This window comes from Esox lucius, chromosome 2, assembly GCF_011004845.1.
Source record: "Esox lucius isolate fEsoLuc1 chromosome 2, fEsoLuc1.pri, whole genome shotgun sequence".
In the NCBI taxonomy this organism is placed as follows: domain Eukaryota; kingdom Metazoa; phylum Chordata; class Actinopteri; order Esociformes; family Esocidae; genus Esox; species Esox lucius.
In genome coordinates, this window is record NC_047570.1 from 4,613,657 (window position 1) to 4,639,160 (window position 25,504).

The following is a 25,504-nucleotide window of genomic DNA, read 5'->3' on the forward strand; positions in this document are numbered from 1 at the left end:
TGACCCCTCTCAGTGGTCGGATGTTATGCCAACACTTGACAAAATCTTCAATATACTTTTTTTTCTCCAGAGCTGGGTACTATTAGAAGTTTAAAAACACCTTTGCAATGTGGAAAATGTTAGAACATAATGTAGTTGAATATAAAAACTTGACCTTAGGGGAAGTCCTGTGTCTGATCGTTCAGTTGTCTTTGTATGTGTGCATCGTGGGTGTCTTCCAAGTTCGGTAAACGGAGACATAAAAGAAGGAACGGCATGGTAGGTTATAGAATGTCAGTGGTAAATGCATTAGAAGCTAGGTGGTGAACAATACTTAGCCTGTAGTCAACTAGTAGTTCAGTGGTTAGCTGGCTAGTCTCGCCAAAACATTTTGATTTATTTGAGTATGAGATAAAGGTTCAGTGTGTTTTTCCATTCACTGTCAATAAAATGGCCTCCACAGTAATGCCACTCTGTGTTTGTCTTTGTGGCAGCGACAGTGAGACTGGCTACGATGATTCCAGTTCTTCTTACTCATCACTTGGAGACTTGGTGAGCGAGATGATCAAGTGTGACATCCAAGGGGACATAACAAGTAAGTTCCTGTACAGATCTTTCTGCTCTATGTTCTGATGGCTTACTGTGGAAGTAAGGGAGTAATCAGCCTTCTGTTGTTACATTTTGTTAATATCTGGAGTGTTTACATCTGGACAATGGCTTTCTGACAACCAAAATGTCAATTTCAAATGTACTGTTGTGGCTTGGGTTCGAGTCTGACCTACTTTCTTGTGTTTCACTAATTTATTGTCCAGTGCAAATGCCAAAATGTATATTAAAAAATACATTTGTGATGCCAGTCATTAGCCAAATGCACCGCCAGCAGTTCTGGTCCCTTCTAACTAAAGTTAAACCTATATCCTATTGTTACTATACACCTACTGTTCATTAATCAATGTATTAAGTTTTAGTAGTTTGTTAATATGTATCAAGAGATTAAGCCTGTGATTGTTGGTAATATGTTACTGTCATGACAATAGTAATCCAAAAATAAGCACCTTTTCTGGCAATGGTTCTGGCAATGTTTGGACCTCTTACATGTTTTTATCTGCACCTGTCCATTTATATCTACTTTCGGTTGTCAGATCTAGATCCCCCAACTCATGCTGCACTGGGAGATGCCAGTGAAGTGGAGTTCCAGGACTTCCAGGAGTTCAAGGGAGGAGACGATCCTCTCCCCCAAGACAAGGCTCTGGTTGACGGGGTTGATGGAGCTCCCGAACCTCCAGATGGGCAAGCCCTCCGCTCCAGCTCCAGCACAACTGCAAGCTCCAGCCCCAGCACAATCATCCAAGGAGTCACCAATGTCAGTGAACAGCTCAGTTTACTCTATTACAAAATGATTCAGTTAACACAGTATGTTTTTAGCAACTGAAAATATTGGCAACTGGCAATTAGGATTTTTTTTCCTTAACCATGAAATCATTATGGAAATTGTGTACATTTGCTTAATATTTGTCCTTTTCTCCCATTCGTTATTCTCATATTTTTGGTCTAAACCTTAAGTGACAGTTTATTGGTGTTTGTATCCAGGAGCAGATGGAGCCAGTTGAAATTGAGGCATCGGCCAGTGTAGCGCTCCAGAACCCTGTCCCGGGATTGGGTGCTCTGCCCTTCTCTAGACCTCCCCCGGACACTGCCTCGGTGGGACCTGCCAATAAGAAGGGAGAGTACGACAACCCGTATTTTGAGCCTCAGTATGGCTTCCCTGCTGAAGAGGACGCTGATGTAGAAGACCAAGAAGAGACTTACACGCCCCGGTTCAACCAGAATCTCAATGGCAACAAGTATGATACGCCAAACATTGCACATATGAAAAATTATAGTTTGCTACAAACTGTGAAAATTTTATTTGCTTAAAATAAACAAAGCTTAAACATACACATACAATTTGTTTTTGGATTTCTACCTGAGATATTCTGGTTGGTGTAGCTGTCTTAAAACTGCGCTCACAGAACATGCCAATCCACCAGACCAACACATTTTGTTCTCCAGACCTCAACGCCCCCTTAGGCCCAGCAGCCTGAAGCTGCCTGGAGAGTCTGATGGAGAGGGCGACTCCCACAACAGTTCTCCAAACTCTACCATCTCCAACAACAGCAGCGATGGCTTTGGGGGCCTCATGTCCTTTGCTAGTGAGTATCCTCAACCAGGTTTTATTTCAGTTTGAATGATTATCACAGATCTGAATGGGCCATGGTTTAGTTATGCAATTGTTTGTTCATTTTCAAACGTAGTACAGTTGATACTTACAGAATGCATTGGTCGAATGATGGGTCCCATTACCTGAGCACCTGTATCCATCGCCGCAGGTAATCTGTACAAGAACCATGGCACAAGCTTCAGCCTCTCCAACCTGGCTGTACCCAACAAGGGGGGGCTGAGGGAGAAGGCAGCCGGGGCCGGGCCCTTCCCCAATCTCAAAGGTACAGTAATGATGCTCCACTCCATCCGGCACTTTGTCTTTCACGTTATCTTTACTCATCCACCCTCTTCATCTTTGTCTTTATTAATTCATTTATCCATGATCTCATCTCCTCCATTTCATTTTGTGGTGTTATTCTCCTCTCTTGTTTTCTGTTCAATTCAGTATCTACACTATAGCCGATTTGTGGTCAGATATGTCAATTGAAGGCAGGAAGTATATTAAAAGGGTTGTCATTCAGCTCTTGGAGAAATTAAAAGGGATATGCTTTAGTTTTTTTCATGTTTTGCATGTTTTTTTATCAACCCAGTTTCAAATACCTAGAACTATACCCTATAACACTAGAGTATATCTTGTTTAGACACCTGGAGCATAACCTATTTGCTTATGAGATAATCTCTTAACCTGATATGTAGAATCAAGTAGACATGCCATTTACCAAAAGAGTAGACAATCTAAAAGTGTTACAATGACTTAAGTCAAGTTCAAATTCAGGGCTAATGCAAAAATATTTGGAAAGCCATCTGTGTTCCTCCACAGCACAGCATTAATTTGTATTGCTGATTTTCATCTTCTTTCCTTTTGCCTTTCCCCTTTTTTTAATTTTATTAATTATTTTCTTTCCAAAAAAAGAATATTTAAATTTTGATCTAGAGGAAGAAATTGAAGAAGGTTTGTAGAAATATGTATTTTCTTTAGAATGAATTACCTTTTCATTCTAAATTTGTATTTGTCCCCCTCTGGACTGCTAAGTTGATGTACAGCATTAGATGGATATAGGCTGAAATAGTATGGGTCATAGTACCCATTAAATCTAGCGGCACAACTGGAATAGCCTCTCTTTCTGTTATTACACCATTCATTTCTTCCATAGGGGACTGTTAGACTCACTTCAAATAAGGTCTGTATTTCATGTGGGCTAACACCAGCTCACCATTTTGATAACTGTAAATATCTATAGGACAAGGTGACTTCAATGTCAGTATCTCTCAAAATCAGTATCTCTCACCGAGCGAAGGATTTGGAAAAGACATTGAATGGACATCTTTGACATTATTTTGCTCTGTGGGCTTTAGCTAGTTTTATCAAAAGAAATATGGAATTCTAATCTGCCACTAATCTTACAGAACTACGCTTTATGTTTGATGTCATCACCAAGTACAGTGTGTGGTTGCAGGAAAATCCTCCACCATTCCCTCCAAGCGAGTACCATTGGCAAGTAAATTAGCAAGAATATAGCAGATATCATGTATGTAAAGAAATAATATTGTTTCACTTTTCTTCATTGTAGTTTCTCATTTTAGTAATGAATATTGTTTTTCTTGTACCACATGTGGACTTTCAGAAAACTCTTAAGTACACTAACCCTGAACTAGCCCATGCTTACGACAGTTAGCAAAAAGACCCACTTTGTGGTGGTTAGCATCTCACTACGTTGATAAGTCCAATTACAGCTAACAAGTCAACTAGAACAGAAAGCATACAATTTCAGTCTGTCAGTTATGTGACTTATCATTGGTAGTCTTCTCATTAACAAGTTAAAGATGGTGGACTTGATAGATGACAGACGTTTTTGGCTAAAACGGTTGGTGACTTCGATTTTATATAACTCTGCACAATCTCAGATTCACATTAATATTGTTAATGAATGTATTGTCTTGGTTGTGTCATTTTATGCTTTCATAATCACTGACCCTGCGTCATTATTTGCAGTACATTTCAATACAACCGCACAACGGTTTGAAATGTTTGCATGGGTCAACGTTAGCTTCCATATGTTGGTTAGAATCAATGTAGGTAGGTTTACTTGAGGGAATTGTAGCCTTACATTGGGTATTCTGTGTTGTTTATTAACATGTACGTTTTGTAGAGGTAACAAAAGTAAATATGCCCACAATCGTCAACTTGTCCTGGGAGTTTTACAGGGTTATTAAGTAGCCGAGCCAGATTAAGCCTACACGAAGCACAGACCTTATTTGCAGAGATTCTAAAATTCCTTATGGGAAAAATCATTGGTGAAATCCGGTAAGAAACAGTATTGCATTTTGCAGCTAGGTTTTATGGGGATTATGACACGTCCACCATTTCAGTCGATTGAGGGCCTGACAAAACTTGATTTTCTCTCAAGTATCCCTGTTTTCAATGTTCCAAATCCCACATGGTTGCCTGAACGTTATGGGAACATTTTTGAGAGAAGAAGAAATGCATGTGTTTGACTCTGTGTAGAACAACTGCATTTTTGATGGTAATTTGTTTTGTCTTAACTGTTCAGATGACAGCCCAGCTAGTACACCCGGTAGCTCGGGTCCAGACAGCCCGGGTATGTTATTGTCTGGTGTGGTTGTTTGTTTTGAACCCAACTAGTTCCTGCTTCTCTGACCTTTTTATTACCCTACCTGTCTATATCCATAGTTATTTGGTAATACAGTAGGAGATATACCTGCATTTTCTATTCGTGTTTATCCATGTACCCATCCTTTTGTTTCCCTGTCATTCCTCTGTTTGGTGGGAGTCGGATGCGCTACGATGAACACATTTATAGACGGCATACTTATCTGCCAATTCATTTAACATTTATATGATCCTTCTTTGATGTGGCATTTTCACTGCAATGGGGTGTTCTTCAATTGTTTTTTCTGACTAGTTGGGGTAAACGTCCTTTCTCAATTCTACTCAATATTTGGGGATGAATTGACATTCAATTTCAGTGTTGCAAATTACCCATTACTTTCTTAGAGCATTTCTCGTTGAAGTACAATTTATTTTTTAACTGGACTGGAATTGAAATGAAACTGACCTGAAACCCGATCTCCTTTTACGGGTCTGTTTTTTGGCTTGCTCGCTTATTTGTTCAGTGTCTTTCCATCATTCTACTGGGTTCACTGTCTGAGGTCCCTCTGTGGTCAGAGGGCCCCTAGACTTGCGGTCTTATGAATATACGCAACTAAATGTTACTTCTCCCAGCGCTAGATTATTGATAGAAGACAATGGGACTCTAACAAAATTAGTCTAAATTGCCACATGCAATATTCAATTTAATGGCTACTCGCTTAGAGGTGTAGTCACAATGTAAACAAATATCTATATATTTTAATAATAATATTAGCTGCCCCACTTACCTTGTTCTGCCTTTCTGTCTTGCTGTTGCTCTTTTTCTCTCTCACTCTTAAGCTCTTCTCTTTTCTCCCTGGATGCTCTCTCAAAGTGTGTAATGCATGTGCCATCTGTGTTGTTGGTTTATGTTCAGACGGGTTCTGTCTGGGCTGGTGTCCTCTGTCCTTTCCGTTGCTCTGCACTAATTCTGGGTTTTGTGTCCAGTATTTGGGCTAAATTCTCTAATGGAGATAATAACTGAGGCCGGCCCGGGGAGCTCAGAAGGTGGGTTCCGCCCTTTAAATCTGTGTGGGATGCATGCTTCTCCAAGCCAGTCAACTCCCAGCATCTTCCTCTCTCAGCTTGTCACACTCCTCTGTCACTTAACATGTACCATTGAGATACCATTAGTCGTTGTACATCCAATCTAGTGTCTTTCACCAATTACTAATCTTTGCCATGTCACTTTCTGTAAGTTGGGGTTGGGCCCTCAAAATCTCAGGTTGTTAGTAGCGGTGCAATGTGTATTATGTGTATCATGTCCAAGATGATACCAAGGTTCATTCCACCACATTGTATCAAACAATAAGACATTGATCAAGTAGGTTAACATCAGCATTCTTAGTATTCCTATAGCCAATCAAGAAACTGTTCTTGTTTGGACCCTCTTTGGTCTCTGTCTCTCTCACACACACACTCCTACAAACGGCTAGACCTTCTATCACCTTGCCATCAAAGACAGGCTTTTTTCTGTGAAAATTGGTAGCCTGAGGGTAATGTAAGGCATGACATCGTTCTTCCAGTCTTGTGGGCTAAACACTGTTCATACTAGAATTAGAGAGCAGTCTTGAAGCACCAAGAGCCTTGTTCTGTCTTACTACATAAACTCCTAGTTCCTGTTTTTGTCAAGTTAAGCTGACTGTTGTTAGAACTGAGTATCTGTACCGCAATCATCAAATGGCATGGAATTATATGCTGTGCTACTTGTTTTACTGTGCAACATTTTCTGTATAACTATTCTTCTGAAATAGCAAAATGGCATAGTTTTTAGGCAAGGTTTTTGGTAACGTTTTTATATAGGCAAAATAACACTACACAAGCAGAACATTGACTTGTATATTCTGGTAACAGCCAATGTTTATGAAAGACTAGGAGCCCAGGGATTTTATTGAATGCACTTATTTGTATCCACACTTTAAATTCCTCAACATTTAGCCTAAGTTATGCATGCGTAACAATATTATAATCCATTTGATGATACTAATATTGTTCACCGGCCCAATCCCTGTTGTGATCCACCATTTTGTTTTCTACCATGGCACTGTGTGTTAATTTTACTGTGTGTCTAACTGTGCAGCGTGACTAAAATATGAACCCCTTTGGGAAAGTTAATTGAAATTATACTTCGCTTTATCTGTGTATTTGTGTTTACGACCAGTGTTGGGGTTAACAGCACTGACACATCAAATGAATACATTACTTTAATGAGTAACTGAGTGGTTTGAACTATGTTCAAATTGTTTGTTAATATTATTAGTTACTTGTCATGTATTGTGTCTGGTACTTTATGAATCATGTCAGCATTTTAAACTATTTTATTTTAAAGCCTTGTCTCCTTAATGCTGGTTGCAGTTTCATTAATACTGGTTGCAAATGCCGAGGTAACCGCCCCCTCCGTTCCCCTGTTTTTTTCTTCCCTTTACATTCCTCACTGTGAGTCTTAAGTGAAAGGCGTGTTCTTAAAGTTGTACAGGGGATATACACTACCATTCAAAAGTTTGGAGTCACTTAGAAATGTCCTTGTTTTAGAAAGGAAAGTAGGTTTATTGTCTATTAAAGTAACATCTCAAATTGATCAGAAATACAGTGTAGTCATTGTTTATTTTGTAAATGACTTATAGCTGGAAACTGCAGATTATTTTAATGGAATATCTACATAGGCATTCAGAGGCCCATTATATACAACCATCAGTCCTGTGTTCCAATGGCATGTTGTTAGCTACTCCAAGTTTATCATTTTTAAAGGCTACTTGATCATTAGAAAACCTTTTTGCAATTATGTTAGCACAGCTAAAAACTGTTGTGTTGGTCTTTAGACAAGTTCAGTATCTGGCGCATCAACAATTGTGGGTTCGATTACAGGCTCAAAATGGCCAGAAACAAAGGCTTTCTTCAGAAAACTTGTCACTCTATTCTTGAAATTAAGGCTATTGCATGTGAGAAATTGTGAAGAAACTGAACTCCCTTCACAGAACAGCGTAAACTGTCTCTAACCAGACAAGAAAGAGGAGTGAGAGGCCCCAGTGCACGACTGAAAAAGAGGACAAATACATTAGCGTCTAGTTTGAGAGACGGACACCTTATAGGTCCTGGCAGCTTCATTAAATAGTACCTGTAAAACACTAGTCTCAACATCAACAGGTAACATCAGGATGCTGGCCTTCCAGGCAGACTTACAAAGAGAAAGTAATATCTCAGACTGGCCAATAAAAAGAAAAGATTAAGATGGGCAAAAGAACACAGACGCTGGACAGAGGAATATTGGAAAAAAGTGTTATGGACAGACAAATCTATGTTTGAGGTGTTTGGATCACAAAAGAAAATCTTTGAGGCGCAGACCAAATGAAAAGATGCTGGAGGAGTGCTTGACACCATCTGTCAGGCATGGTGGAGGCTATATGATGGTATGGGGGTGCTTTTGTGGTGGTAAAGTGGGACATTTGTACAGGGTATAAGGGATCTTAAAGAAGGAAGGCAAGCACTCCATTTTGCAACGCCATGCCATACCATGACACAAAGCACAGCTCCAAACTATGTAAGAATTATTTAGGGAAGAAGCAGTCAGTTGGTATTCTGTCTATAATAAAGTGTCCAGCACAGGCACTGGATCTCCACCCAATTGAGCAGTTGTGGGAGCAGCTTGATTGTATGGTACTTAAGAAGTGCCCATCAAGCTAATCCAATTGGTAGGAGGTGCTTCAGCAAGCATGGGGTGAAATCTCTTCAGATTACCTCAACAAATTGATAACTAGAATGCCATAGGTCTACAAGGCTGTAATATCTGCAAATGGAGGATTCTTTGACCAAAGCAAAGTTTGAAGGACACATTATTTGTCTTAAAGATAATTATTTCTAACCTTGTTAATGACTATTTTTCTTATTCATTTTGCTACATTTTCTATTCAAATGATATTTTTATGGAAAACAAGGACATTTCTAAGTGACCCCAAACTTATGAACGGTAGTGTATTTATGCAGCATCTGCATTCCATTCCAAAATCAACACTTATATGAAATGTAAAAAATATCTTGATATGAGGATTTTAATGAAATAAAATCCATGGAATGGTCATTTGCTGGATGTACTGTGTACACATTTGATGTTGGTCTTATTTAAAAAAAAAAAAAATGTAAGTACTGTACGGTATTGGTGGTGGTGGTGGTGATGATACTGTATTGGTGACATTTTGGTCATACCCAGTTTAATCTGTCGACTCTATTTATGTAAAAATGTGTTACATTAAGATTTTGTGTAGTATTGGGGAAAGTTATATTTAAATAAAAACTAGTAAATCTTGAAATATGTTTTTATATGGTATTCTCTATGGCCTGGGTTTGTACCCAAATATTAGGAATCATAAAACAACGACCCCCCACTAAAATAATTATTTTAGTGAGCTAAGAGCCAGATGTAGTGTGCGAAATGCAAAATAATCCTGCTAATCTAAACACATTGCATTAGGCTCAGAAAATAGGCATTTTTAAAGGAAATTCCCTTCAACGCATTCTGTTGTGGCTTATGCCATTTCCTTTGGGCTGGTATCAGCACTAATCTCCAGATTTGATTTCAGCTCACCAGATCCCGGTTCGATACTGATCTAATTTTGATTTATTTTGGCTCTTACAAAATTGGCTTTGAAAAGTGCACTTTAATAACATAAACGAAAATGTTGTATTGTGCATGAACACAGGCAGAGATGTTTGAGAACTCTGCTCCCAGCCATTGGAATGAACAACAGTCATTAAAATAAACAATTGAATTGAATTGAATCAGTCATTCACAAGTCTCATTAAAGAAATCTCAGTGAATGTTTTCATATAAATGTGTGTATCGGCACAATAATTAATTAACTGCAAGTCATTATTGTTCCCTGCATCTAATTATCAGTTATATAGGTGTCTTTATAATCGTGCTGGCTTGATCTATTTTTGCATTATACAATTTTCCAGTCCTTTGTTACCCAGTCCCTTCCTTTTTGAAATATGTTGCTATCATTAGTCATATTTTTTTCAAGTAACTTTAACGTTTCTCAGTTTAAACTTTTGATATGTTGTCTTTGTACAATTTTCTATTGAATATAGGGTTTAAATAATTTGCACATCATTTCATTCCAAACCTTTTTGGAAACAGGGTTGTAGATTCTTCAGGGTTGTAGGCAACCTATGATGACAGCTTTGCACACTATTTGCATTCTGTCAACTAGCTTCATGAGGTAGTAACCTGGAATGCATTTCAATGAAACGTTTATTTAATTTCCTTCCTGCCTTTCAGCCAGTAGTTATGTTGTGATTAGGTAAGGATGGTCTACAGTAGACCATTACTATGTCTGTACTGTAGTAGTCCATGTCATGGAAAGAACAGCTCAAATAAGCAAACATTACATATTGTTTGGAATCTGGAAAAATGAAAGAACTTTGAATGTCAAGCCTTATGATGAAACGTGAGGACCGCCACAGGAAAGGAAGATGGAGAGTTGCCTCTGCCTATGATAAGTTCATCATTTACAATCTTCAATTAACTGCACCTCAGATTGGCGCCCAAATAAATGCTTCACAGAGTTCAAGTAACAGACACATCCCAACATTAACTGGTCGTTGTAGCCTGTGCAAATCTGTCCTTCATGTTTGAATTGCTGCAAAGATATCACTACTGAAGGACTCCAATAAGAAGAGACTTGCTTGTGCCAAGACACATTAAATGGACATTCGATTGGTGAAAATGTCCTTTGGTCTAATGAGTCCTCATTGAGATTTTTGGTTCCAATCCCCATGTCTTTGTGAGGCAGAGTGGGTGAATGTATGATCTCCGCATGTGTGGTTCCCAATGTGAAGCATGGAGACGGAGGTATGATGTTGTCGGGGTGCTTTGCTGGTGACAATGTCGGTGACTTAGAATTCAAGGCACACTCAACCATCATGGCTACAACAGCATTTCCAGTTATTCGCAATCCCATCTGGTTTGCACTTAGTGGGACTATAATAGTTTTTTAACTGGTCAGCGACCCAAAACACATCTCTGACCGACTGTGTGAGAGCTATTTTCCAAGAAGCGAGTGATGGCGTGCTGCATCAGATGACCATAATCACCCAACCTCAACCACATTGAGATGGTTCCGGATAACTCGGACTGCAGAGTGAAGGGAAAGCAGCGAAAAATATATGTAGGAACTCCTTCAAGACTTGGAAAAGCATTCCATGTGACTACATCATGAAACTGGTTGTGAGAATGCCCAGAGTGTGCAAAGCTGTCATCAACATAAAGGTTGGAAGAATCTAAAATATAAATTCATTTTGATAATTTACACTTTTAAAATATTTGGTTGCTACTTGATTCCATGTGTCATTTCATAGTTTTGATGTCTTCACTATTATTCTGCAATGTGCAAAATAGTACAACAAAAGAAATACTCTTGAATGAGTCGTTGTGACTACTTTATGTAAATAATTTATTACTTTCAATGCAAAGGAATACTATAATGTCGCAAGATTCCTTTTGTTCAATGTAACAAATCCCAACACTGTTGTTCAACCCAACTTTAATTGTTTATTTCTGCATGATGCATAACTCGTCTGTCTTGTTGTTATGCCGACCATTCTCCTATCATATCATGCCTTTGTCATCTGCCAATGTGTGATGCCCAAACACAGCGCCATTTTGACTCCTGTGTGACATGTCCCTCACGTACTGTCTGCATAGTAAGCTTGTAGCTCTGCAAGTCATTAGCTTAGAATCCCTGTCAGGGAAAGTGTGTTTGTGTGGGTGTCCTTTTTATGTGTCCCATTTTTTTTTTTTTTTCAAAGTCCTTTATGTGGTTGTCTGTGCTGCGTTTACATAGGCAGCCCAATCCTGATATTTTTTTCACTCATTTGTCTTTTCACCCATCACATTCTATCTTTTCACTTTAACACAATAGTTTTTAGAGTGGATCTGATTAGTCAAAAGACCAGGTAGTGAAAAGACCAGAATTGGGCTGGTTTTGTTATGGTAGCTTATTTTTTTACAGCAAAATAGCAAGTTGTTATAGTGAGTATATATGCTTTGTTGAAGTCTGTATCAAGGCAGCTAGCATTTCTGTACGTGTCTAACTTGTCATTGGTTATTGTTTTGTGTTTGTGATTTTTGTAGAGATCTCAATGTTCTATATGGCTCCTCCAGGTGGCGTTCGAGGTCCTCCAAGGGCCCTTGTTGATCAGAAATCATCAGTCATTAAGCACAGTCCCACGGTAAAGAGAGAGTCCCCCTCGCCTCAGGGTCGGGCAAACAACACCAGGTAACTGACCCCTAAGAGCAACCTAATAGCAACTTATAATATTTTTTAAGTAGGTGACCACCTTTATTTTTCTTTATGACGTGATGATGTTGGCTATACCAAAACTATATGTGTTAATTATATAATATAAATTGACCTATAAATGCCTTGTGAAAGTTTTACCTTTGAATTTCAGAACATGGAAACATACAATCTTTTATTTTAAGTGACATTGGTTTTATGTTGAGAAAGCTTTAACAGCTTATACTTATAAAGTATGTACATGCTTTGCATACAGTGTCGGACTGCTTCTGGCCCATTTGTCTTGGCAGATTTTCTGCAGGTTGTTTAGATTTGGTGGGAAAATGCTTTTTGACCGCTAATTACGAGAAGGTTCTCAGGTTCTCAACAGGATTGAGATCAGGACTTTGATCATTTTCTCACTGAAAGGTGGATTTCTTGCTAAGTTTGTGTTTTAGTCGACAGAAGCATTTCTTCTCCCTTTATTTCACTCCACCACTAATGAGCCATCAATCACTACAACATGATGCTGCTACTGCCATACTTAAGAAAATGTGACCGCAACTTTAATGGTTCACAGGTAGAGGTCAGCGGTATATTAATGGTGTCCCTTTTTCCATTTATATAAATTAGGAGCTTTCACAACGGTGTACTAGCAACATTTTACATATACACGTGCACGTGTGTGTATGTGTACAGTGTATATATACAGGTGAATCAAAAAAATATAATTTTCCTGGAAAAGTGACACCTTCATATATTCTTGATTCATTACACATAAAGTGAAATATTTCAAGCCTTTTTGGTTGCAGTATTGATGATTAAGGCTTACAGCTCATGGAAATCAAATATCCAGTGTCTCAAAATATTAGAATATCAAATTAATAATAAAGAAATGTTACTGGCTGGAAGCTCCTTTATTTTATGTTGGCTGCATGTTATGGGTATGTTTGTCATGGGCAGGGACTGGGGAGGTTTTCAGGTACCAAAGAAATATGAAAGCAAAGCCCAGATAATCCGTCAGATATTTCTTATGGCCACTTTTTACATGAGGAATTGTCACAAAGTTTCTCAGCATTAAACCCTAAAGAGCAAGCAATGCGGGATTAAATTGACATCAGTCCTAAGGGCCAATGGCTACTTGAAAACCGAGAGAGTGATCAGAGTGACTAAAACTAGATCTGTGCCCATGTGTCCAAGTGAGAACCAGCAGTTCTTGAAGGAGGTGGTTCAGAGTGTGTTGGATGGCCAGGGCGTGGGTTGGCTCAACATGAAGAAGGTGCGCCGCCTACTGGAGAACGAGCAGCTGCGTGTCTTTGTGTTGAGTAAGCTGAATCGTGCTGTCCAGACGGAAGAGGACGCCAGGCAAGAGGTCATCCGTGATGTGGTGAGTGGCTCCACCCCCAGATGTGGGCAGATTGTTGGGCAAGAAAGGAGCTTATTATTTATTAAAGCTGAATAACCCTGTGTTATTTTCATCAGGAGATTAGCAGGAAGGTGTACAAGGGCATGTTGGACATACTTAAGTGTACTGTTTCAAGTCTGGAGCACTCATACACCAATGCCGGGCTTGGAGGCATGGCCAGCGTCTTTGTTCTGATGGAAATAGCTCGCACCCACTACCAAACCAAAGGTAAGGCTCAAAGCCCATCTGCCACTGGCATTGGCATTTATCTATCTCTGGGAGGACACAGTCAACCAACAAATTGATTGAAGTATTTATTTTTCCCAGTAAAATTAGAGGTACTGATGCCTGATTATGTTTTGAAATCATTTATTAAAATAATTAGGATATAGTGTAAGTACATGCATTTGTGCAATCTGGATATTTTCCCTACTAAATCCTGACTTGGAAAAACCAACTGAGGAATCAAACTGGAACTGCTGTAAAAACATAATGGCTTGGTTTCGTAGACACTGATTGAGCCTAGTCTAGGACTACAAAACAAGATCAATGTTGAACTAGATTTTTTTGTCCTTGACTAGGCTAAATCCGTGTCTGCGAAACAAGCCCAATATGTTATTAAAGCAATTCTAGTTTGATTCCTCAGATTTTAAGAGTGCTCTTCCTTCAGTGAGTTTGCAGTTTAATTAAGAAGCTAACCAGCAACTCTGGGTCATAAGAACAGAAGACCGACTACTTCCTATACGAACCTTCAAACCCCCAACTGCAACTTTGTTTCATTCTTTCTTTTTTTGCTACAATCTCTTTCCTTTCTGTCCTTTTCTCTTCTTCGGTGGACTTTCCCCGGTCCCCCTCTCCTCGGTGGACTTTCCCTGGTCCCCCTCTCCTCGGTGGCCCTGGTAGACCCAGAAAAGCGCAAACGGAGCCCGAGTGATGCTGCAAGCAGCCCGGGCAGCAAAGAAAGCCCATCTGCTCGCTTAGAGGGCACCAAGCCCCCTGGCCTTCTGCTGGTGCCGCGTCTCCAACTGCCGCACCCCACCTCGGGGGGCAAAGGCACCCGCCACTTTGACACCCGAAGTCTGAACGAGGAGAATTTTATTGCCTCCATTGGTGTGTACCCCACCCCATAACCCCTTGCATGCGCTCTGAGAGAACCCCTTGCTCAGCAGTCCTATGCCTGCCCTTGCCCCCTGCCCCACCTCTTCAGACAGGCAACCAGGGGAGGGATTTCCCCTACCTTCAAAATTATATTTATTGTATTGTATTCAGTTTAAACCTCACCAGTGATGTTTCACAATGATCAACTTTTAAAACTAGAAAAGTCTGAAGCATTGTTAAAACATAAACAAACTATGCTGGTTTTCCGTAATAATTGAATACCGGTTGCATATTTGCACACTATGTAGTTCCCAACCACATTTGACAGATTTCTATTTTAAATCTGGCCTTGGATAATATCTTGCCATGTGTGCAAGATTAGAACATCTTTGAGAGGTGTTGGCACATTGCACCTCCCCCCTTTATCTCTGAATGTTGAACGGCTGTTTGCCGCCACCTCCCGCGGAGTCATCCTCTATTTGCCTTTCAGCTCCTTGAATGTGCATGTCTTTGTTTGTTTGTGGTCTTCTTTAAATCCCAAATCTGCAGTACTGTGCTAAGGAGCCTGGACACCTATCTGGGCCTTTACTGCAGGTTTTACTGAGGAGTGCTGTGCGAAAGTAGCAGCTCTCAGCTTTAGCATGGAGGGTGGAGCGTCACTCCCCAGTAGACAGGCCCAAGGAAAGGAAAAGAATCACGCTTACCGTTGGTAAACCACGGTTGCCATTTAACTACTGAAGAAGTAGAAGCTGTGATTATGGTTAACACCAAACTGTGGATACGGAGCAAAGCATTGCTCTATGCTTTTGACCAGCATTCTACTATCTCAACAGTACATTTGGGTCTGTATACAGGGGACAGTTTCACCCAAACCCCTCATAATATCCCTACCAACCAACCAACCTACCCTCACCCCACCAACCCTGTTATTTTATATCTTTGGGAAGATGCACCTTCAATTCTACGGAATGTCTTTTTGAGACTTGCACCCCGGCTTTTGCAACAGCTCCATTTCACCTGCTGGCTAGCTGGCTGGCCACTCCACCCCACCATTCCACGCCCTTTACCAAGCCCTGCTGCCTCTGTCACTCTGGTTCTGGAGAGCCATACACTGCTTGCTAACAGCAACATAATAACTCTGAGCGAACTTTCAGAAGAACCTTGGCATACAAACTAGTGTGGTTCTCCAGGACCAAGGTCTAAGAGTGTTGGGTGTGTTGTAATGTAACTTCTCAGTAGCAGTAACTGGCAATGGATCAAACTTTGGGTAAAAAGAGAACAACCACATCAGCGTTGTCCTGGTTGCCAGGCTGAAATGTGACTACTCTGACATTACAAAACATCCTTGATTGTTAAAATACACATTTTTGTACTGCTTAATTTTGTTTTATGTTATGGTTTCTCTAAAGCTCATCCTCATACCTGCCTTCTCAACCAGCTCTCTGACACTCTCTCTGTCTTTCTCTCCTTGCTTGCAATGCATCTTGGGTAGAATTGTGGAGCAGGCACCACGAAAAGGATAAGCAAAAAGCTATGGAAAAACAACAGAGTAAGATATTTCTCACACACTGAAAAAGACTGGGGTATTTCATAACTGCAAGCTGTTTTCACAGCCTTCTCCTTACCTTTCCCCAACCTTCCAATGTCTGTAAGTCACAAAGGACATTTTAGGTAGTTAAGCGATCATTCAGACATGTGAAGTGATTACTGAAATATTGGTCTGTAATCTTGATTCAGAGGTATTCTTAATGTAACCAAATTACACTTGAATATCACAAATCTGAAGTCATGAAGTGATGACTTTCTACCTAGAGGTACTCTGCAAACAACATGTTCCGGTTCTTTTCCCCAAGTCCCATTTCCTCAGTTGTGAAACAGTCATTAGTCTATCAGGGCCATACCCAATCCCAAACATTCCCTTCCTTCCTCAGATACTGAGGTTCTATAAAGGTTTTTACACTGTTGTTGTATTTTATTTCGCTTTTTGGAAAAAAGGACTTAGGAATCAATACATGGCCAGAAGGTAAATGATATATAACAATACCTTTCTTTGATATTTCTGATTACAAACACTCTTACAGTTTTGCTGTCTGCATGATCAAACATATCATAGAATTCACACTTAGGTTTGCATTCAGTTTTTATAAATATACATTCTTCACAATGTTTCATGTCTTGGGTTCTTCAAAATGTGGGAATTGCAGACTATTTGTTTTCGCTATGGTAAAGCTGTGTGAAATCGTTGATTTTCCCAGCCTTGTGTTAGTCATGACAAGGTGTATCTGTAACAACTGACTGGTACAGTATTATCAGCATTGCTGTTGATCAAAAGGTATCTCCTATCTTGATTGTCCTCAGTTTGTCTGCATGCCTAACTGCCTGTGTCTGTATGTCTAGTTTTGTAACTTGGACCTCTTTTTATATTGGTATTTGGCATTTGTCAATGTATTGCTTTTACAGTCTGACCTACGTCCATCAATATTCATCATGATTCAGCACTGTCCACTTGCCTCTAAACAGTCACATGCCTGACCTTTCAAATTTGACAGTTTGGGCGCCCAGGCAGAAAAGCAGTGTAATGCCCTGAGGTGTCCACTACAATCTAGGTGAGAGGCTTCACTGTTCCATTTGCCGGCCTGTTGCCGGGTGTCCCATGGGAAGTACCATATTATTACCCAGCAATGGGGAAGCCCATATTAGACGGCATCTCTTAGGTTGGTGGTGGGGGGACGTTCATCGACAGTTGCATCGTGCTAGTTGCCAGTCATGTGACACTGTAAGGAGGCGGTGTGGAAGTGTGCCTGGCATCCATGCTGACAGCGTGTCCTCTGCAGGAGCGGAGGGGACTAAGAAGCAGCCTCCTGAGGTGACGGATGCAGAGGAGAAGAAGTCTCGGATCAGTGCTGACAGTGGCCTCAGCGTCACTTCCGGATCCCAGGTATGTTCTCTCCTAATGCCAGCTCTGGTAATGTCATGGATTTGACATTATCAATCTATAAAACCACATACACTATTATAATGTCTACTTGCTCATGACTGATCTACTCCGGGGTAAAAATTAAATGCGCACAGGGAATGGGTTTTGTTCACTTTGGTTATCCACCAAGTGGTCTTTGAGGGCAGCAAAGTTTGCTGGTTCTCATTATAGCCATTTTATTTCAGAAAAACCAGGGTTTTGTACAGAGTGTCTAGATGTTGATGGGATTGAATTGTGAATTAGAAACTAAACAGGAGATGCTATGGTTCTTGGCCGAAGATGTTCATTTCTACTTTAGGTAAATCGCTGTTCAGCTCTTTCTTTATTTTTTGTTTTGCTTTGCAGAAGAGTGACACAGAGTCTGTGACCAGCTCTGAACCGCCAGTCCTTACCAGAAGCACTAGCCAGGACTCGGAGGCCAGCACAGTGGTAGGGCACGACCAACACAGAGAAACTCTGTACCTAATCCTAAACCCATACTTACTTTTTATTCTTAGGCTAGTTTTACAAGGCTTACACATGCTTTTTTTTTGCAGACATACTTAAAAGTTCTTAATCTCACATTCCACACTTACACCCTTGTCTTGCTTTGTCTCAGCCTCTCACAGTGACTCTTGCCAAAACCGTATGTCATTCTAATCTGCTTCAGTCACAGTGTCTTTGAGCCTTAGTAGACCTCAGTGATCCCTAGTACTCAAATTCCAAGTGGGGGACTAAAGATTAAATTGCAAGTGTGGGACTAAGGATTACTGATCTAACTCGCACAGTATCTCTTCTAGCCATAGTTGTAATACATCTGTGTATTTTTTTTAATGCCTTTTTTAGCTTTACTGTTTGTCTGTTTTTGTTTTGTTGTATGAACTTCATATGCTTAGCCAACTGGTCTCTTGACACTTTGACCCCATGATTCCTCCAGATAAGTAACAGCTCAGGGGAGACACTGGGAGCTGACAGTGACCTGAGCAGCACTGCTGGGGATGGCTTGGGTGGCAGGCAAGCCCCCCATCTCAATCTCTCCAGGGGAACTCTGTCTGACAGTGAGATTGAGACCAACCCGGCCACCAGTTCAGTGTTTGTAAGTGGAAAATACTTCCTAGTTGATTTTGTGAGTTAATGGTCAACGAAGAGGCTCTCACACCGCACACTGGCAACGACACTAAAACACTGGCAACCACAAAGAGTGAATGCATCTGTGTAAGTGTGTATATTGGTATGTGTGAAGTTACACAGTGTGTCTCATTAATTCACCAGTGAAAATGCAGTATGCGCAATGTTTTTGTTGTTTGGGTATTTTCTAGATTCTCTGCACATCTGCCTAGGGTTGCCAGTCTTTTAAATAAAGTGGTAATTGCAGTTTTTATAATGTTTGGCAAGACAAAATTACCATGTAACTTATGTGAGTGTTTGCCCAGGGTAAGACACACCAGATGAAGCCGGGTGTAAAGGAGGCCAAGCCAGTGCTCGTCATGGCTAAGGGGCCACCTGCCCAACCTTTGGAGGACATCAGCATGAGGATTTACCTGTGTGATGGCCTGTTGGGTATGTTCCACATGATGTTTCAGACTGTCTGTGGTTCTACTCCAGTGGTTTCTTTAGTTTTCCAAATTAGGCATTCGGGGGGAAACGCTACAGTGAATATCTACCTTATATCTACTAAAAGATAGACTCAATAAGATGTGTACACAAAGTATAAAACATCAGGTACATTCCAGCATCAACTAAGGGGCATTGAAGTGGAAGGCTGTACCACAGCTATTCATTGTAGAATGGGGAAGCCATCTGTAGACATGTAGATGCTGTGTGAGTGACAATGAAATTGAAGTCTTGCATGGTTTTCACCTCTATCTGCAATCATTGCAACACCATCTTGCTGATTCTTCTTTTATGGGGGAAGTGCAGCATTTTGTCAACCAGGATCTATTCTCTAATCTCATGGATTGCATATTTCTACATTCTAAAGACTTCTAGGCATTACACTAATTCTAATAGCAATGGCACCAAAAACTAATGTCAACTCTCAAGTTCAAATAAACCTTCAAACTACACACAGACTTTACAACAGTATCCATGAAGAATATGTCTTGCTTGACAAAATATCTCACTATCCATTTACAGTTAAGTGAATTCTTCCCTTAAGAACAATTATTCTTTCTTCTGGTTCATAAAATTCTTTCTTGCTTATTGACTAACAAATCCTGTGTTAATATTGCTATAATAGGTCTGAAGTTAATGGGGTTGTGTTCAGAGGTCAGTTGTTCCCGTGGTCAGTCTGTGCTCTTGGCTTGCCAATAACCCACTCACCTCTCGGCTTTACCCTATTCGCTCTGCTGCTTCTCCTTCTCCTTGCTGCGTCTCCGGGGAACACCTTGTAGGGCGCGACAAGAGCTCAGTTTGGGACCAGCTGGAGGACGCTGCCATGGAAACCTTCTCTCTGAGTAGGGCTGACTCCTCTGTCACCTTTTAACCTTCTTTGTTTTTGTTTGGATGCAAAGGCCACCTAGGCTGGATTTTTGATCTAGTGATTTTGTACATAAGTTATGAGTGAGGGTTAGCGCACTTGTGTCTTTGTGTAACAGTGTGTGTGCTTTGGTGTCAAATAAGCAGTGTCTATTGTATGTGTATGTAGGTAAGGAGCGCTCCACTCTTTGGGACCAGGTCCAGTTCTGGGAAGATGCTTATTTGGATGCTGTTATGTTGGAGAGGGAGGGGATGGGCATGGACCAGGGACCTCAGGAGATGATTGACAGGTACTGATTGCCCATCAGAGTAGTCCTGTATTTTTCTATAATGCTACTTCCTGTTTTAGTTCTGATTGTTACCACTGTTTACACAGATACCTGTCACTCGGGGAGCACGACCGCAAGCGCCTGGAGGACGATGAGGACCGGCTCCTAGCTACTTTACTGCACAATATGATTGCCTACATGTTAATGATGAAGGTGGCTTATTTCACACAAACACACACACTCAATAAGTGCTCAACAACAATTACAGTATCTGCAAATGTTCAGATCTTCAAATGTCTGCTGCTAAGTTTCTGTGTCTGTCCAGGTGAACAAGAATGACATCAGGAAGAAGGTGAGGCGTCTGATGGGGAAGTCCCACATCGGCCTTAGCCACAGCCAAGAGATCAACGAGTGTTTGGATAAACTAGCCAACTTGGTAAGAAAAAGAAGAATCAAAGATTCTCTTTGGCATGAAAGGAGTCAAGAGTCTGATATTTACAATAGCCTGCTGGTCTCGAGCCAGTAAAAAACATTATCTTGTCAGTTACTGGCCCAATCAGTCCATAACTTCTCAACACATTTATGCATTCAACATTTTAACATCACAACTACATTGAGCTTATGAAAAGCTGCTTATTGTATATTGTATGCTAACCTATATATAGGCCCTGCGTTACCCTTTTATATTCATGAACTACACCTTGTGTAGTCCAGTATAAATTATATTTTAGCCAACACTTTTTTTTTTCCTTTTACTTTGTTATATGACATTTTATTCAGTGTTTATTTGTTATTATGGTTTTATTATGTTCGTCTATGAGACAAATATTTTTTACAACACATTTTACTGTTTGCTTAAGAATTTGTGTTGCTGATGAAGTCTTTGTATTTAACGTGTTGTTCGCTTAAATTTTAGACTGGCCGTGAACTCCCAATCAGACCAAGCGGAAGCCGTCACATCAAAAAGCAGACTTTTGTGGTACATGCTGGGACAGATACCACCGGGGACATCTTCTTCATGGAGGTATGTGCTAGACACTAAGCATTTACTTTCCTGTCACTCATTGTAAATATTTCACTGGCCTTGGTTTTTATTTTATTTTAGGTGTCCCAAAGATGCATGAATTGCAGTATCTGAATATACCAAATCTACCAGTTGACAAAACTCAGCAATATTTTATTTTAGTATCTCTACCGGCATTGTCAGGAGGATAACAACATGCCTGTCAATTTGCCTCATTCAGGTGTGTGATGACTGCATAGTCCTGCGCAGCAACATTGGCACTGTGTATGAGCGCTGGTGGTATGAGAAGCTCATCAACATGACCTACTGCCCCAAGACCAAGGTGCTGTGCCTATGGAGGCGCAATGGCCAGGAGACCCAACTCAATAAGTTCTACACCAAGAAGGTAAACCCATCCCATTCACACTCATGAGCTCTGTGTGACTGTTAATATTAGGATTTTCATGTCACCCTTTTATAAAAATGGTTCATAGTCATTAATCCGAATTTGTTGTCCCTGCATTGAAATTGGATAGTAGACTATGGATCCGAGTAGGGCTGGCTACGGTTTTGGTACGGAGGCATTCTCCAACAAGTTGAACAGCAAGGGCATTTTCACATGGTGGATATTGGTGTTTGTCTTCGGTTCTGAAGTAATTGTCTCTAATTTGCCCTGTTTAATTGTCATGCTTTACTCTGGTGAAATACAAAGGAAAAACAATACTTTTTAATATGTACTTGGATATCTCTTCTCAAATAGTTTACAATCTACAACTACAATCATCGTAGTTGTTGTAGCCTACCGACATTCAGCAACATCAGGACAAACATGAGAAGTATTGTGAAAGCAGCCCTAGATCAGTGTCTTGCTAACCCATTATATCTCTGACACCCACAGCTAGAAGTTGAATAAAGCTATCATAAAGATATGGCATAAAAGATAATTACACTGGCGTCGTTTGTGTGGCGTGACATTTTTAATGTTGACTTTTTTAAATATATTTTTTTGTCTAGTGTCGAGAATTGTACTACTGTGTGAAGGACAGCATGGAAAGAGCCGCTGCACGCCAGCAGAGCATTAAACCAGGTATGTCATCCTTCGTCATCCAGCAATGCTTTGCTATGTCCTTAGTTCAGTAAGTAAGCTTGAACAGTTTTTGGATTTTACATGATGCATGAAAGTTATACTTCAATTCTTGTACAAAACCATTTTAAATGCCATTCCAGGTCATTAACTGGAATATCGGTATACAGGTGAATGCTGTGCTTTTTTTTCTTTCTTTTCAATATACCTAAAGTTATTGTTTAAAAACAACAATGGGGCATCCCACAAAATCTGTTTGATTAAATATTATTTTCTATGTCCATTCCAATTACTATAGACAGTACTAAGTTTAGGTCTGGAAACCTAACAAATGATATTTTGGTATTCCTCTAATTCAGTGTATCTTAATCCTGGTCCTGGGGAACCAAGGGGGTGGATGTTTTTGTTTTTGCCCGGGCACTCACAGACCTGATTCAAATGTTGCACCCCTTTGGGTCCCGAGGACCAGGATTAAGAAACACTGCTGTAATTGCACATCTGGCCCTTTAATTTTGTATCTAGCAAAAGAGGAATGTTCCGTTCTAGGAATGGGTCATTATTCCAGCTCATCATTTAATGGCAGTGTTTGCAATGGTAACAAACAATAGTGATAGGTTTTGCCGGAAAATTGTGTTTCAGACTTCCATTCCATTCCACATCTCCTTATGTCCCTCTAAGAGATTAAACAGCTTAGCTTTTCTTAGTGATCCTATGATTCTCCTCTGCATTGTGTTAAATTATATAATAAATCTAGTTGAACTCTAACACTAGATATACATTAGATGCTTAATCAAAACTTTGACAAATGCACACACCATACCATAATGTCATTATGAATTTAAATTACCACAGATAGGTTTCATTTTTTAACACTAGAACCGATAGGCCTTTCAGACCCCCTGTATCCACTAGAGCTAACACCGTTCAGCATCATAAATATACTAATAGTCCAGACTTGTCACTATTTGATTAAATATATCCATGAAAATATAAAAAAGTAATTTGTTAATTGTGTTGGACACAGTGGGCTATTATTAACCATGCGTTTATGCATGAACCAATCTTTATGCTTCAGGCACACAGTCCGCAAAACCCTGAAGAACGACAAACAAAACGTTTGCACTGCACAGTTTTCATTGGTCTTGTTTCGTGTGCACTTGCCAACTTGACATTGGTCTTGTGTTTTATTGCCGGGTGTAAGCTACTGTAGCTGCCTAGTGGCTGTCTTGGTGTTCATGTAGTTTTCATGAAGCTCACATGCCAGATCCATAATGAAATGTCTTCTGCTGACCGTCTTGTCAAGACATTGCTTGTACATATGCATTGATAGCATCCATGTCGAACAGGTTTTAGAATACGGCAACAGCCAGTGACGAGTACCTCCTTTGACCGAGTACAATCTTGCCATCTGGTCAAGGGTATCCACTCAAGCCTATTGAATAAAATGAATAAATAAGGTTAGCATTATAGAAAAGCTTAACCGCTGGTCAGCGAGTCGGCAAGAGATTACAAGTGGACAGCAGAGACGCAATCAACATGCCAACCCCGAAGAAACCGATGCCGAAGGCCAAGAGTTTAAGGCCAGTGTGACTGATCAAATGGTTTTTAATGCCAGTTTATGGAACACCTTTTCGAAAAGTGTTTTATTTGGGACCAAAACAGGGCACAGATAATACGGTAGATGTACTGTTTAAAGTTATCGAAGGAATTAAGCAGTATGACTCTGTTAGATTGGAACAATTTCCGGAAAATGTCAGCCGTTTCGATTGTGAATGCAACTTCGTGCTGTTCGACTGACGTAAGACACTGAAGCCCCGTTAACACAGTCCTCAACACAGCATAAAAACCGACAGACCGAGCAGTCGGAAGAATTTACGAAACATGTCTCGAGATTACAACCAACCAGTTTGAAGACCCCAAGGCTGAGGCCTGGCTGTGTGACGCCTTGGATGACAACACTGAAGCCTTCTAAGGAACCCTGGACCCCCGACAACTCGATTACACCAGCATACCCAACAAGAAACTACCATTGGCTTGACCTCTTAATCTGTCATACCTTTCATATGCTGACAAGAGTTATCACAAAATGGACAAACACCTTGCACCACAAGTATTAAAGATCATCAAAGCAACATTGGGTATGATTCTGGAAAACGTTGTTGCGGCTATTCTCCACAAAGCATGCATCGGATGTGAAGTGGACCACCCGAGTCAGAAAAGACATTCTTGTCAGCATCTTTATGTCACAGAAAACTGTTGAGTTTAATGTCAATGAGTCTCTTGGCCTGGGTTGTTGGACCTGAGTTCTTGGTGAGGATATTTTGCTAAGGCCGCCTTTCTGGTTCACTCTCATTGCTCTTTTCTAGACTTGTGTCTTGCAGTAGAAGTTGGGGTTATCGATGGCTCAGTTTGGGTTTTCCTGCGATGTGTCTGAGGCAATGGAGGTGTTTGCTAAATATCAAAATCAGACTGGACATCAGACATGTTAATTTAAATCCATTTCATCCAAATTTTGCAGCACATGCGTACATTTGTTGGGTTTGGTTTGCCATTGGGAACTACACGTACATTTCATTCATTCTCTGAATTGTTCATTATATCCACCCTCATCATTCTTCATCATTCCAATTCAATCGCATGCATAATTCAATCACATGTGTCTGGATTTAAAGCACCCATTCAACAAAGGCTCATTATTCTTTTTCCTTTGGGTATCGCCCATTCATGCATTGAAGTCATTCCTTCAGTGAGGGTGATTGGCATCTGGATTCCTCGATTAGTATTGGTTGGTATCAACACAAAGCGACGTGTGATTGTGGCAGATTAAGTAGGAGTACGGGATAAATAAAGCAGGTAAATGGTCACTAAATAGTTTTCAACTTGTGATTTTGGAATTCTGACAACGGAACAATGTAAAATACACCTAATTAGGAAAAGTAATGGAAGAAGTAGGGTGTAGCTTTCAAAATGGCAGATTTATTTTAATTACAAACTCAACAGCTAATTGGCGTGAGCTTTTGGCAGTCCTTGTGTTTAGCTAATAATGGCTAAACGGGTGGGGGTTATGTAAATGATGTTGATTTGAATTAGTACCTGGGAGCTTGCC

The 25,504-nt window shown here is 40.3% G+C and overlaps 1 protein-coding gene across 41 annotated transcripts in view; it reads left to right on the plus strand.

The window, feature by feature from the left end:
* The window catches only part of madd (MAP-kinase activating death domain), a 91,942-nt gene that overhangs the window by 57,424 nt on the left and 9,014 nt on the right, over nt 1-25,504 (plus strand). For 6 of the 41 annotated variants that reach the window (XM_034286804.1, XM_034286797.1, XM_034286809.1 and 3 more), the window contains 26 exons: nt 223-258; nt 474-574; nt 1,122-1,342; nt 1,570-1,823; nt 2,032-2,171; nt 2,349-2,462; nt 3,095-3,133; nt 4,734-4,781; nt 5,780-5,839; nt 11,991-12,105; nt 13,306-13,492; nt 13,588-13,738; nt 14,414-14,620; nt 16,101-16,157; nt 17,443-17,546; nt 17,931-18,011; nt 18,184-18,210; nt 18,502-18,660; nt 18,998-19,124; nt 19,958-20,020; nt 20,212-20,332; nt 20,419-20,524; nt 20,637-20,747; nt 21,228-21,335; nt 21,556-21,720; nt 22,329-22,401. In XM_034286804.1, coding sequence (XP_034142695.1) covers nt 223-258; nt 474-574; nt 1,122-1,342; nt 1,570-1,823; nt 2,032-2,171; nt 2,349-2,462; nt 3,095-3,133; nt 4,734-4,781; nt 5,780-5,839; nt 11,991-12,105; nt 13,306-13,492; nt 13,588-13,738; nt 14,414-14,620; nt 16,101-16,157; nt 17,443-17,546; nt 17,931-18,011; nt 18,184-18,210; nt 18,502-18,660; nt 18,998-19,124; nt 19,958-20,020; nt 20,212-20,332; nt 20,419-20,524; nt 20,637-20,747; nt 21,228-21,335; nt 21,556-21,720; nt 22,329-22,401 — 2,975 coding nt within the window. Of the gene's footprint in view, nt 1-222; nt 259-470; nt 575-1,121; nt 1,343-1,569; nt 1,824-2,031; nt 2,172-2,348; nt 2,463-3,094; nt 3,134-4,733; nt 4,782-5,779; nt 5,840-11,990; nt 12,106-13,305; nt 13,493-13,587; nt 13,739-14,413; nt 14,621-16,100; nt 16,158-17,442; nt 17,547-17,930; nt 18,015-18,183; nt 18,211-18,501; nt 18,661-18,997; nt 19,125-19,957; nt 20,021-20,211; nt 20,333-20,418; nt 20,525-20,636; nt 20,748-21,227; nt 21,336-21,555; nt 21,721-22,328; nt 22,402-25,504 lie in introns of all 41 variants that reach the window. The other 35 variants (XM_034286811.1, XM_034286816.1, XM_034286866.1 and 32 more) reach the window with 23 other exon arrangements.